Genomic DNA, 12,907 nt, shown 5'->3' on the forward strand with positions numbered 1-12,907 from the left:
CTTTCTTGGCACACAAACCCAAAAGCCCGTTCAACTTAAACTGATGCCCTATTTCTAATACCAACAATGCAAATATGAATTATTTAAACTATTTATTTAGTGTATTTCCTAACAATCATAACTTTTCTTGTTTTTGTAACAGGTACTGTGCCAGGTTGCCAAGTGATCCATTCACACACTTGGCCCCGAAATGTAAAACACAGGAACTTCCGGATTGTACTTTCCAGTCAACTCTCTATCTTCCAATCAACTCACCCCTCCGCGTTCCAGTAACTGTGAGTAAGCATTTCACTTTTGATATTAATCTTTTTGTGGACCTTGCTGTTTGTATACTTGCCTTGTCCTTTCTCTTTTTTTTCACTTCTATGTATGTTAACGTTTAAAACAATTCTATCCATTTCTATATTTGGCTTGGATCAGATTTTCAATCCAGGCAATTAACAAAACTGTCTATAAACTGGTTTGGCAGTATTCATCCATCATAAACAGCTGTAATATAGGAAACATGGTCAATTACATTCCTAAAATATAGTGTAATGAATAGGTTGCAGGTCTGTGACTGGCAATAAGCTGCATCCCTGTTCAAGGTGCAGGCCTACCGTCTCCTTCAACGTTGTCTACATTTCAAGAACAATTTTGTTTTTAAACCAGCTGTGTCCGCAAATACTGGAAATACACAGGTCATTTAGCATCGAAAAGGCAAATACTCGCTTGTCTTCCTCTGCAGATACTGACTGACCTGTTGCATAGTTCCGGCATTTTGATTTTATGGGGAATCACAAACTATTTATAGTGCCTTTCACAGGTGTAATATGGGAAACGTGGTCAAGTCCCACAGACAGTGATGAGATAAATTGTCAGATGATAGTGATATTGATGGTGTGAATTGGCCAGAACATCTGGGGAAAGCCATCCTGCTGCATTTTAAATATATTATCCCCACCTGAGGGGGCAGGCAGACCTTCCGTTTAAGACTTATCCAAAGGACAGACCTCCAAAAATGCAGAACTCCTTGGGTACATCAATCTAGATTGCCTGCTTAAGTCTCTGGAGTGGAGCATTAACTCAGCCTTCTGGCTTCGAGGCAAGAGTGTTACCTCTGACACTTAAATATTCAAATTTCTTATTTTTATTTTCCCCCTTGTTCCTCTGCCCATAGCATATTTATGAAATTGTACCTCTCGAGCCAGGCTGCCCAAGATAATGTAATCTTATAGAACTTAACCTCAGTAGTCACAAACCTGTTGAGGGTGCCTTTATCTTTTCTACCTAGGGTCCACCAATGCCATGTACAAGATTGGCTGAGAAAGCGGCAGCCCTTCTTTGTTGTGAAAGACTGCACAAAATAGGTAAGCTTTAATGAAGTACATGCTCTTTAGTCTTCAATCCCCAACGTAAATGTGGTGCATGTAGTATTGTTCTCTTTTGTTTGGGTGCAGGTGAACTGGATGATCACTTAATGCCAGTTGGGAAAGAAACTGTGAAATATGAAGAAGAGCTTGATTTGCACGATGAGGAAGAAACCAGTATTCCTGGGAGGCCAGGTTCCACAAAACGGAGGCAATGCTACCCTAAAGCAGTAAGTAGCATCAGCTTGCTTCCCTGTGGCTGGAATACACATGTAAAAGCCTATCCCTTTGCACAATAATTTGAGCAGTTGACCTTGTCCCAGGACTGTGCTCCTCTACAGCTGATCACTGGAAGGTAGAATGGAGGCAATTTAATTTGCTAATATATAATGGAGAAAGTATTTGATTGGCAGTAGATGTGTTGACCAATTCTGAGGGACGAGAGGAAACATTCCTTCAGTTATTTTCCCCAGCCACCTAAATTCACTAATACAGGTCATTGAATTGCACTGGGACTCCACCACTGTCAATTCAGAAGTAGCTACGAGTAGGTACTCGTGTAGTACAGTTTCACTGCTCTTTATAATTTTTTGCCTTTCTGCATTGCTTTGGCTAAGTGTTGCCTCAAGAATTAATGAGGAGGCAGAATATCCTGGCCTCTTTTTCATGCTCACTGTTTCCGTTAAACACATTACACATTGGTAGAGGTGACACTGATTTTATTAAATCGTAATGAATGTGGCGTAACATTCAATTTCCCAACCTGTCAATGTACATGGTTCACGCATCCTATGAATAATTTTTTTCATTATTCATAAACCAAGCTGCAGAATTAATGGACAAGCTGGGCACCACCTAAGGAGTAAAATAAAATAAACCAAATATAGCTCCACAATGCCATTCTTCATGGCTTTGGCTCCAACTACTTAAGCAGCAGCGATTTCTAAATCAAATGTTTAAATCTCCCTGTTTTTATATCTGAGATATAAAATGGGCAGTTTGTACTGTGATGGCAGTTCTGCACCACAGTCAAAGAAAGAAAAACAGTTTTTCTGTAGCTCCTTTTGTGACCTTGGATGTTCCAATGTACATAAGAACAAGGAGCGGGAGTAGGCCATCCGGCCCCTTGAGCCTGCTCTGCCATTCAGTGAGATCATGGCTGATCTTTTGTGGAGTCGGCTCCACTTTCCATCCCAAACACCATAACCCTTAATCCCTTTATTCTTCAAAAAACTACCTATTTTTATCGTAAAAACATTTAATGAAGGAGCCTCAACTGCTTCACTGGGCAGGGAAATCCATAGATTCACAACCCTTTGGGTGAAGATGTTCCTCCTAAACTCAGTCCAGAATCTACTTCCCCGTTACATTGAGGCTATGCCCCCTAGTTCTGCTTTCACCCGCCAGTGGAAACAACCTGCCAGCATCTATCCTATCTATTCCCTTCATAATTTTATATGTTTCTATAAGATCCCCCCTCATCCTTCTAAATTCCAACGAGTACAGTCCCAGTCTACTCAACCTCTCCTCGTAATCCAACCCCTTCAGCTCTGGGATTAACCTAGTGAACCACCTCTGCACACCTTCCAGCGCAAGTACGTCCTTTCTCGGGTGAGGAGACCAAAACTGAACGCAATACTCCAGGTGTGGCCTCACTAACACCTTATACAATTGCAGCATAACCTCCCTAGTCTTAAACTCCATCCCTCTAGCAATGAAGGACAAAGTTCCATTCGCCGCCTTAATCACCTGTAAACCAACTTTTTGCGACTCGTGCACTAGCACACCCAGGTCTCTTTGCACAACAGCATGTTTTAATATTTTATCATTTAAATAATAATCCCTTTTGCTGTTATTCCTACCAAAATGGATAACCTCACATTTGTCAACATTGTAGTCCATCTGCCAGAGCCTAGCCCATTCGCTTAACCTATCCAAATCCCTCTGCAGACTTCCAGTATCCTCTGCACTTTTTGCTTTACCACTCATCTTAGTGGCGTCTGCAAACTTGGACACATTGCCCTTGGTCCCCAACTCCAAATCATCTATATAAATTGCGAATATTTGTTGGCCCAACACTGTACTGATTGCCAACCAGAGAAACAGCCATTAATCCCACTCTTTGCTTTCTATTAATTAACCAATCCTCTATCCATGCTACTACTTTACCCTTAATGTCATGCATCTTTATCTTATGCAGCAACCTTTTGTGTGGCAGCTTGTCAAAGGCTTTCTGGAAATCCAGATATACCACATCCATTGGCTCCCCGTTATCTACTGCACTGGTAATGTCCTCAAAAAATTCCACTAAATTAGTGAGGCACAGCATCTTTCCTACTACCAAAGTTAAGCTCACTAGTCTATAATTACCCGCTTTCTGCCTACCTCCTTTTTTAAACAGTGGTGTCACGTTTGCCAATTTCCAATCTGTCGGGATGACCCCAGAGACTAGTGAATTTTGGTAAATTATCACTAGTGAATTTGCAATTTCCCTAGCCATCTGCAAATGTACCTTGTAGCCAATTATGTACTTTTGAAGATTAGTCTTTTTTTTATGTGGACAACATGACAGCCAACTTGTGCAAGTTCCATAAACAGTAATGATATAATGGGCAGATAATTATTCAGTGATGTAGGTTCATAAATTCATAAGATATAGGAGCAGAATTAGGCCATTCGGCCCATCTAGTGTGCGCCGCCATTCTATCATGGCTGATATGTTCCTCATCTGCTACCTACAATGTTACAGATCAATAGCTGGATTGCGAAATCAACCAGATCATCGCCCCCTTAGAACACATGAGCTAGGAGCAAGAATAGGTAATTCAGCCTCCCGAGCCTAAACACCCTCAATGTGATCATGGCTGATCCCATCCTGGCCTCAACACCACCGTCCTGCCCGTTCTCCATAATCCTTCAACCCATTACCATTAAACATCTGTCCAACGCCTCCTTAAATTTACTCACTGTCCCAGCATCCACCGCACTCTGGGGTGGCGAATTCCACAGATTCACAATCCTTTGGGAGAAGTAGTTATACCTCAAATTGGTTTTAAATTTGCTTATTCTAAGATTATAACCTCTCGTTTAAGAATGCCCCACAAGAGGAAGCATCAGCTCCACTTCTACTTTATCCATATCTTTTAGCATCTTGTATACCTCAATTAGTTAGATCTCTCCTCATTCAGGGGCTGTTTAGCACACTGGGCTAATTCGCTGGCTTTGAAAGCAGACCAAGGCAGGCCAGCAGCACGGTTCAATTCCCGTAACAGCCTCCCCAAACAGGCGCCGGAATGTGGCGACTGGGGGCTTTTCACAGTAACTTCATTGAAGCGCACTCGTGACAATAAACGATTTTCATTTCATTTTTCATTTCTCCTAAACTCTAGAGTATAGGCCTAAACTGTTCAATCTCTCCTCGTATACAAACCCCTCATCTCTCGAATCAATCTAGTGAACCTCCTCTGAACTGTCTCCAATGTCACTGCATCTTTCCTCAAATAAAAGGACCAAAACTATGTACAATACTCGAGGTGCAGTCTTACCCAATGCCTTGTATAGTTGCAACAAGACTTCCTTACCTTTATACTCAATTCCTTTTGCTATAAATGCCAGCATTCCATTAGCTTTCCTTATTACCTGCTGCACCTGCATGCCCAATTTCTGTGACTCATGCACGAGGACATCCAGATCCCTCTGCATCGGAGCACCCCAGTTTCTCCCCATTTAGATAATTTGCCTTTCCAGTTTTTTGACTAAAATGCATGACCTCACACTTATCCATGTTAAACTCCATCTGCCACATTTTTGCCCATTCTCATAACCTATCTATATCCATTTGTAAGGTTATTATTTCCTCATTGCAACTTACTGTCCCACCTATTCATAAGGTTGAGGAATAAATATTAGCCAGGAGATCAGCTCCCTTGCTCTCTGAAATAGTGCTATGGAATATTTTATGTCCACCTGAGTGTTGACAGAGGTCTCAGTGCCTCAGGTGACACGGTGGCAAAGTGGTTGGCACTGCTGCCTCACAGCACCAAGGACCCAGGATCAATTCTGGCCTTGGGTCGCTGTCTGTGTGGAGTTTGTACATTCTCCCTGATGCTCCGGTTTCCTCCTACAGTCCAAAACTCTGCCGTTTAGGCGAATTAGCCGCGCTAAAATTACCAGTTGATGCCTAGGGATGTGCGGGTTAAGTTATGGTGTTACGGGGATGGAGGGTTCTGGGCATTGGTAGAGTGCTCATTCCAAAGGTCGGTGCCGACTCGATGGGCCGGATGGCCTCCTTCTGCACTGTAGGGATTCTAGGATTCTATGAATGTCTGATCCAAAGGTGGTGCTTCCAACAGTTACGCATTCCCTTGGTGGCACTGGAATAAGAACATAAGAGATGGGAGTAGACCATACAGCCCATGGACCCTGCTCCGCCATTCAAAACGATAATGGGTAACCTTCAGTTTTAACTCTATTTTTCCCATCCTCTCCCCATATTAATTGATTTCCTGTGAGCCTGGAAATCTGTCCAGTCAGCCTGTGTCATGTGATCAAGACTCTGAAGTGTTTCTTGAACTTTCAACTTGATGCAGGCAGTGAGCTTCCCTTGATTCATGTGATAGTGATGCCCCAGAGCCTAGTGTAACTGAGTTGAATTTGAAGGGGACCCAGTGTCCAGCTACTTACTATTGACTGTAATTTTGTGCTTGATGAGTTTTTAAGTGTCTACAAACTGTTAACATTGTCCTAATTTGTTGTAAAGATATTGCCATAAATTGTGTCTTTATGTATTACATGACTAAATACTTTGGTATGTTTTCTTCCCCCACTAACTCCCCACCTCCCTCATACCCATCTCTTTAACTAGATTCCCGAATGTCTGAGGAACAGTTACCCCAAAGCAAACCAACCTTGTTACTTGTATGTGATTGGCATGGTGTTAACCACTCCTCTTCCTGATGAACTCAACTTCAGAAGGAGAAAATTGTATCCTCCAGAAGATACAACGCGATGTTTTGGAATTCTGACTGCCAAACCAATACCTCGGGTACCTCGATCATCTTTACATAATCTAACAGTTTGGTTGTGTTATAAGCAGGTGAAGAATCTTTGTTTTCTCCCTGGATTGTCAAATCAATTTCTCACCAGTCAAGCAACCCATGTGGATGTCACCTGAGGCAGAAGGAGAAGGGTTTGAGATGGAGATCTGTTTTGTATGGGTTAAGCACCTAGCTTAATACTCTGCGGCAGCTGAGCAAGCGAGATTGGGAGTTCTGAAAGTGGTAGACTGAATTATTCTAGTGCTGCACTGATGGAGTGCATTGATATCCCGTTGCTCTTTAATTATTTGATGCAAATTCAGCATACTTTCCCATAACTTCAAGACTGGAAAATTGTTACAAAAATTGACATGCATTTCTTGTAGGAAAAGAGTTTATTGCAAAAGTAATGTTTGCAAAAGAGTTGGTGCGAATATTTTGGCAGGTCTTTTAATTAAATAAGAATAGGTTCTTTGACAAATCAAATTAACTACTCCAAATGGTTAAAATGCATTTGCTTTAGATGGTAATAGAATAGGATGTTTCGGGAGAGGTGGTGTATTGTAGAACTGCTTCATTATGTGATAGAAATAGAGTTCGATAGCATAGTGCATCGACCTTACAGTGGAAAATTGAGTGGTTGCTCCCAAATCTCGACACATCCTGCAATTTTGCATCTCATTTGTCACAAGAAGGTATCCTTCTGAAGAGACAGTGCATTTTGTCAAGAAAACTACCCTCTGTAACCGCTCTGGCCTTACAAGATACGTCCCTATCTTCAACCTTCCTTTTCATTCCATGGCCCCTGAATTTACTGTTGTGTCCCAAATCATGCTTTTCACAATCACATGTTCAAACAGTCCAAAGATGTGCAGGTTAGGTGGAATTACGGGGAAAGGGCGACGAAATGGGCCGCGGTAGGGTGTGCTCTTTCAGAGGGTCAGTGCAGACTCGATGGGCCGAATGTGTAGGGATTCTATGGTGAAAGCTGTTTTCGTATTGGGGGGAGTGTGTGCGCGTGGGTGTGCATATTCATTCATTCATTCATTCATTTATTTAGACATTACCCATAGGAAAAGCTTTAGTCTTTTAAAAAAAGGAGAAGGTTGCAAAAGTACTGCTGAAACCTATGTAAGCATAAATTATAAAGTTAAAAGGCGGCATGGTGGCACAGTGGTTACCACTGCCATCTCACAGCACCAGGGACCTGGGTTTGATGCTGACCTCCATGACCATCTGTGTGTTTGCACATTCACCCCATGTCTACGAGGGTTTCTTTTGGGTGCTCCAGTTTGCTCCCACAGTATAAAGATGTGTAAAGGTTAGGTGAGGTAGGGTTGTGGGGTCTTTTGCACTGGAGCGATTCTATGGTTCTTTGTCAGCTGACCTATTATCTCATGTGGCTTGGTGTCAGTGTTTCATAACATTCCTGTGAAGTACCTTTGAATCTTTCACTGCGTTAAAGATGCTGCAACCTTGAGAGGTGAATTTGAGGTTTGGAAATCAAACTTGACAAATTGTGATATGTATAGCTAATTACATATTGGGTCGTACTGAACCACTGGAAAGAACCTTTCCAGTCAAGTTTATGAAGGGCAAAATAATCTGCAGTTTGAATGTGTGATATGAAATATGTAAAAGTAATTCACTAATACAATAAGATTTAATCATTTTCACCTAATGAATGTGGCCTTTCTCCTCTGGCAGATTCCTCATTTTCCAGTGTACACTCGCTCTGGTGAGGTTACCATATCAATTGAACTGCGTAAATTGGAATTCATGTTGAGTATAAAACAGCTGGAGCTGATCACTAGGCTACACCAGTATATCTTCTCTCATATTCTTCGACTGGAGAAACCTGCACTAGAATTCAAGCCTACAGAAGCTGATGCAGCCTACTGTGTTCTACCTCTCGATAAAGGTAAGTAACATCATCAGCAAGGTCAGGAAATTCTCCCGGCTCTTACCGCCTACCACAGACATATCGGAAGGATTTACAGATTGATCATCAACCTGTTTGGCCATGGCCATCAACTCCTGCAGCAGGATTTGAACCAGGAACCTCTGGCTCAGAAGCAGGCTATCCACTGCAACACAAGACCGCCTCCACTGATATTTTAATAAAGCTTAATATTGAGATGGTGCTTGTAAAAACAAAAAAAAAAACACTAATTTGCTGCATGGGAGCATTTTTAAATGGGCCTTCAGTAAAGTGTAATGCAGGTTTGTGATGCTTTCATTCAATGTCTGAAATACACTTTACTGTACAATCATAGTTGTACTTTATTATGCCTAGTTGCAGGAGCGACATTATATTCCTGCAGAGCATTTTAATTTGTGTAACATTTGAGTGAAGTGGTGGTAGGTACACTGGTAGTGGTGGGAATGGTGAGACGCTGAATTAAATGTCACACTTGCATAACAGCATTTCTGAGATTATAAGCCAAATATGAAGCTGGAGATGGCTAAAGTTCCATAGACTGCTTCTTTAGCAGCTGTAGACTGTCAAAAGCACGTCTTAAACTGTAGCCTGCGTTGCATGCCGTTATTTTATTTGGATTTTTCAATTTGTCTCCTGAGTTTTTTTTTTACTGGACTCAGATTCTTAAGGTGCAAGCTGTTCTTCAGTACTTTGTCCTTCTAGGCATTCTGAATATGTACACCTAGACAGCCAAGGTCAGAAAAGATCACCATAACAAAATTATCATTAAACGGTGGATACCAAAATAGCATTATCAATACTTTAATTCTACTTGGCTCCCCATTCTATGTATTTAGAGGTAATTCTTTGTTTTTAATTCAACTGCCAAAAGATTGGATTGCACAGTAAAAGATGGTGATGACTTAGACAGGTTTGGATACATGGCACGGGCGGCATCAGAGGCCTGCTTGGTTATGTCAAACCCTACAGCGTGCCTTCTCGAGCACCTGATCTATTATTTAGGAGTGTGGCTGGGTTTGGCACTTACTAGATCACCTTGAGACCCCAAGAACTTGGAGTTGTATCATCATTGCTTTAGATGAATGGTCTTAATTGTTGCTACATAAAGAACTAGTTTGTAATTGTTTTGTGTAGTTGATGGTTCCAGCCATTTGGATATCGACTTCACCTTTATGGAAGATATAGAAAGGTCAGAAGCGCGCACAGGCATTCCCAATACACAGTATACAAAAGAGAAGCCCTTCACGTTTAATCTGGAAGACTACCAGGATGCGGTTATCATTCCACGGTAGGAAAACTATTCCTTTTGCTCTAATCAATCAGTTTTTACTCTTCCTTGTTTTCATTTGTTTTAATAAATATACTCTTTGACACTTGTCCTTCTCTCTCGGTGTCTCTTGCTATACATCAGCTGCAATGAGTTCTCTGGCTCATTTTATCCTTTTATCACTATTTTTTAAAAAAACGGTTGCATCTGGAAATAAGGGCCTCAGTACAATTATAATAAAAATGATAAAGCTGCGATTTCAAGGCAGTAAACTCCTCTTTAAATTATAAGTCTTGGTTTTGACATCTTTTAAACCTTGTAGAAGATTAGTACAATGAAATCCTTCCCAGCTCTCAGCTAGTCAATCATGATCTTGAAGAGATTAAAGTTCACCAATATTCATTTGGTGCAGAGTATTACTGAACAAAGGCAGGTTGTCGAAACTTTTCCCCTTTCACTCATCAGGACAATTTTTTCCAAGAATACCAGAGGTCAAAGGAACAGCAATTTATACTTCATGAGAAGAGACTTCATGAGAAAATTGATTACTTTCCAATTTGAATGATGAGCTAGCATATCAAGGGCCAGCACATGTATCTCCTTGTCATGAAACATGATCTTGTTGCATAACCTCCTCTTCAATTTTAAGAAATGTATTTGTATACTTTGAATTTGTTTCCTCCAGTCTTTGTTCGCACTCGCAATTTTCATCGTGCTACTATTAGTCATTAAACCTCCAGCTTCCCAGGCCCTACACCCGTGAACTTCCCCTCTACACTTCTTCACCTCTCATCCTTTAAAACATTCCTTCAAACCTACCTCTTTGACCAAGCTTCTGATCATCTGTCCCAATGTCATCTTGCGTGCCTCAGATTCGGACTTGGCTAATAACTCCCTGTTCAGGAGTCTTGATGATGCAATTTGACTTGTATTGTTTGTACATAGGTATCGAAACTTTGACCAGCCTCACCGCTTCTACGTGGCTGATGTGTACACTGATCTCACGCCACTCAGTAAATTCCCTTCCCCTGAGTATGAAACGTTTGCAGAGTATTACAAAACCAAGTACAATCTTGATTTGACCAACTTGAACCAGCCATTGCTGGATGTGGACCACACATCGTCCAGGTAAGAAATTAATACTGAATTTCCTAGGTTTCTATTCTAAAATTGTGGGCTGTGTGAATATGCTCGTGTAAAGTGTCTATAAAGAGCCCTCTGGCGCCACCGAGTGGTGGCTAAATAGTATGAATGTTTTGATATTTTAAATTAAATGCTGCTTTTGTCCAGAAGTTTCAGACTCGTTCTAGAGGACATGACCGTGGATACTGGCAGCACTTTGGTACTTCCTCACCCCAGCAGTCACCTGTGCATGAGTCTAAACCATGATTTGCCTAGTGTCCATATATATGCTTCATAAAATGAAACATTGGGCTGATCAGGAGCATGATTCCCTTAGCTGACTTTTTTTCTTCCTTGTTTCTTCCTGGCCCCAGGGATTCGAAGGTTGTCAGCAACCACTACCTTCCTAACCTACCCTCCTATCACCATACATTCCCCTACCACCCCACTGACATGAACCCTAGTTATCTCATAATCATAGTACAAAACAGAAAGAGGCCATTTGGCTCATTAAATCTATGCTGGAAAGGTGGGGGGGGGGGGGGGGGGGGGGTGCCATTTCAGGAAATATTGTAGTGCCAAAGGAGGGCATTCAGCACATCAATGCTGTGTTGGCTCTTTGAAAGAGCTGTTCAATTAGTTCCACACCCCTGCTCTTTGCCCACAATCTTGCAAACTTCTCCTTTCCAATTATTTGACTAATTTTCATTTGAAAGTTCTGAATGAATCTGCTTCCACCACACTGTCAGACAGATGTCTTTTCCACGTCTCTATGGAAAAGAATATTCTTATGTTCTTGCATTCTTTAAGTCCACTGAACTCCAGTATTCAAAGGGTGATGCTAAACATGGACTGCTCAAACTGGTTTTCTGAATCTCTGAACAGCTCATTAGATAGGATACATTTGGTATGGGAGTGGGCCATTTACCCACCCTGATGTATTTGCATTGGAGTCAATATAGCAAAGGTTCACTAGATTGGTCCACGGGGTGAGGGGTTGTCCTACGATGAAAGGTTCGCCCTATGATGAGAGGCCGAGTAAATTGCGCCCATATTCTCTGAAGTTTAGAAGAATGAGGGGCAATCTCATTGAAACCTACAAGATTCTGATGCCTGCTGGGTAGATACTGAGAGGTTGTTTCTCCTGACTGGAGTATCCGGAACAATCTCTGGATAAGGGTTCGATCATTTGGGACTGAGATGAAAAATGTCTTCACTCAGAGTTGTGGATCTTCGAAATTCTCAAGGGATATGGGGACCTTGAAGCTTGAGATCAGCCTTGATCCTATTGAATGGCAGAGCAGGAGCGACAGGCCATATGGTCTACTGCTCCTACATCTTGTGTTAAAGACAGAAATTTTACAATAACAATGCATTTTGGCATTTTTAATTTTAAATGTGTAGATGAGATTGAATATTACATTCACCTATGAGACTGAATCTTGATTCATTCATGAGGCTGTCTGCACCTTCTCTGGAGTCTCCCAAATCTTTGTTGTGGCCATCTTTATTGCATTACACTGCTGAACAGGATATGTTTGTTGTCTATAAAACCTCTGACACTTTGACCAGTTTATTACACAAACGTCTTGCCTAGATGTCTTCCTTTGCAAAATGAACAAAGGACAAATATGTGTTTGATTCAGCCAAATTTATTTATCAAGTAGTAAAAACCCTTCTTAAATTATCTCAAGGCAATACTAAATGATCCCAAGATTCTTAATACAGTAGCCCCCCTTTATAACGCGGGTGTTGGGGTCCAAGACCCCCACCCGCGTTGTAACCGAGCCGCGGATATCCACGATGGGGGTTTTAAATCTATTTTAAAATCTATGCTAGCGCTTCCCATTGTGAGTCTACGGGGGGCGGGGGGAGAGGTCAGACCCCCGTAGACTCACAATGGGAAGCGCTAGCATAGATTTTAAAATAAATTTAAAACCCCCATCGTGGATCCAATTAAAATTTCAGCGGCCGGCTCACTTTGATCCGGAGAGAAGCTGCTCTCAGTGAAATAATCAGCCGGCCACTGAAATTGACACTGCCCGCTGCTCTCTCCCTCCAATCCAACTTTTAAGTTTTAATGTTTCTGATTGGAGGGAGAGAGCAGCCGGCAGTGTCAATTTCTTTTTTTTCTTCCGGCTCGCCCCCTCTCCCCCCACATCCTCCAACTAGACCCCTCTCCCCCCACACC

At 41.8% G+C, this 12,907-nt stretch overlaps 1 protein-coding gene across 4 annotated transcripts in view; it reads left to right on the top strand.

The window, feature by feature from the left end:
• Window positions 1–12,907, top strand: part of dicer1 (dicer 1, ribonuclease type III) — a 174,222-nt gene that overhangs the window by 89,911 nt on the left and 71,404 nt on the right. For all 4 annotated transcript variants that reach the window (XM_038822311.1, XM_038822319.1, XM_038822325.1 and 1 more), the window contains 7 exons: window positions 143–275; window positions 1,274–1,349; window positions 1,440–1,579; window positions 6,214–6,393; window positions 8,093–8,306; window positions 9,462–9,615; window positions 10,540–10,722. In XM_038822311.1, coding sequence (XP_038678239.1) covers window positions 143–275; window positions 1,274–1,349; window positions 1,440–1,579; window positions 6,214–6,393; window positions 8,093–8,306; window positions 9,462–9,615; window positions 10,540–10,722 — 1,080 coding nt within the window. The remainder of the gene's footprint in view (window positions 1–142; window positions 276–1,273; window positions 1,350–1,439; window positions 1,580–6,213; window positions 6,394–8,092; window positions 8,307–9,461; window positions 9,616–10,539; window positions 10,723–12,907) is intronic.

The sequence above is a fragment of the Scyliorhinus canicula genome, chromosome 2, assembly GCF_902713615.1.
Source record: "Scyliorhinus canicula chromosome 2, sScyCan1.1, whole genome shotgun sequence".
NCBI lineage: Eukaryota > Metazoa > Chordata > Chondrichthyes > Carcharhiniformes > Scyliorhinidae > Scyliorhinus > Scyliorhinus canicula.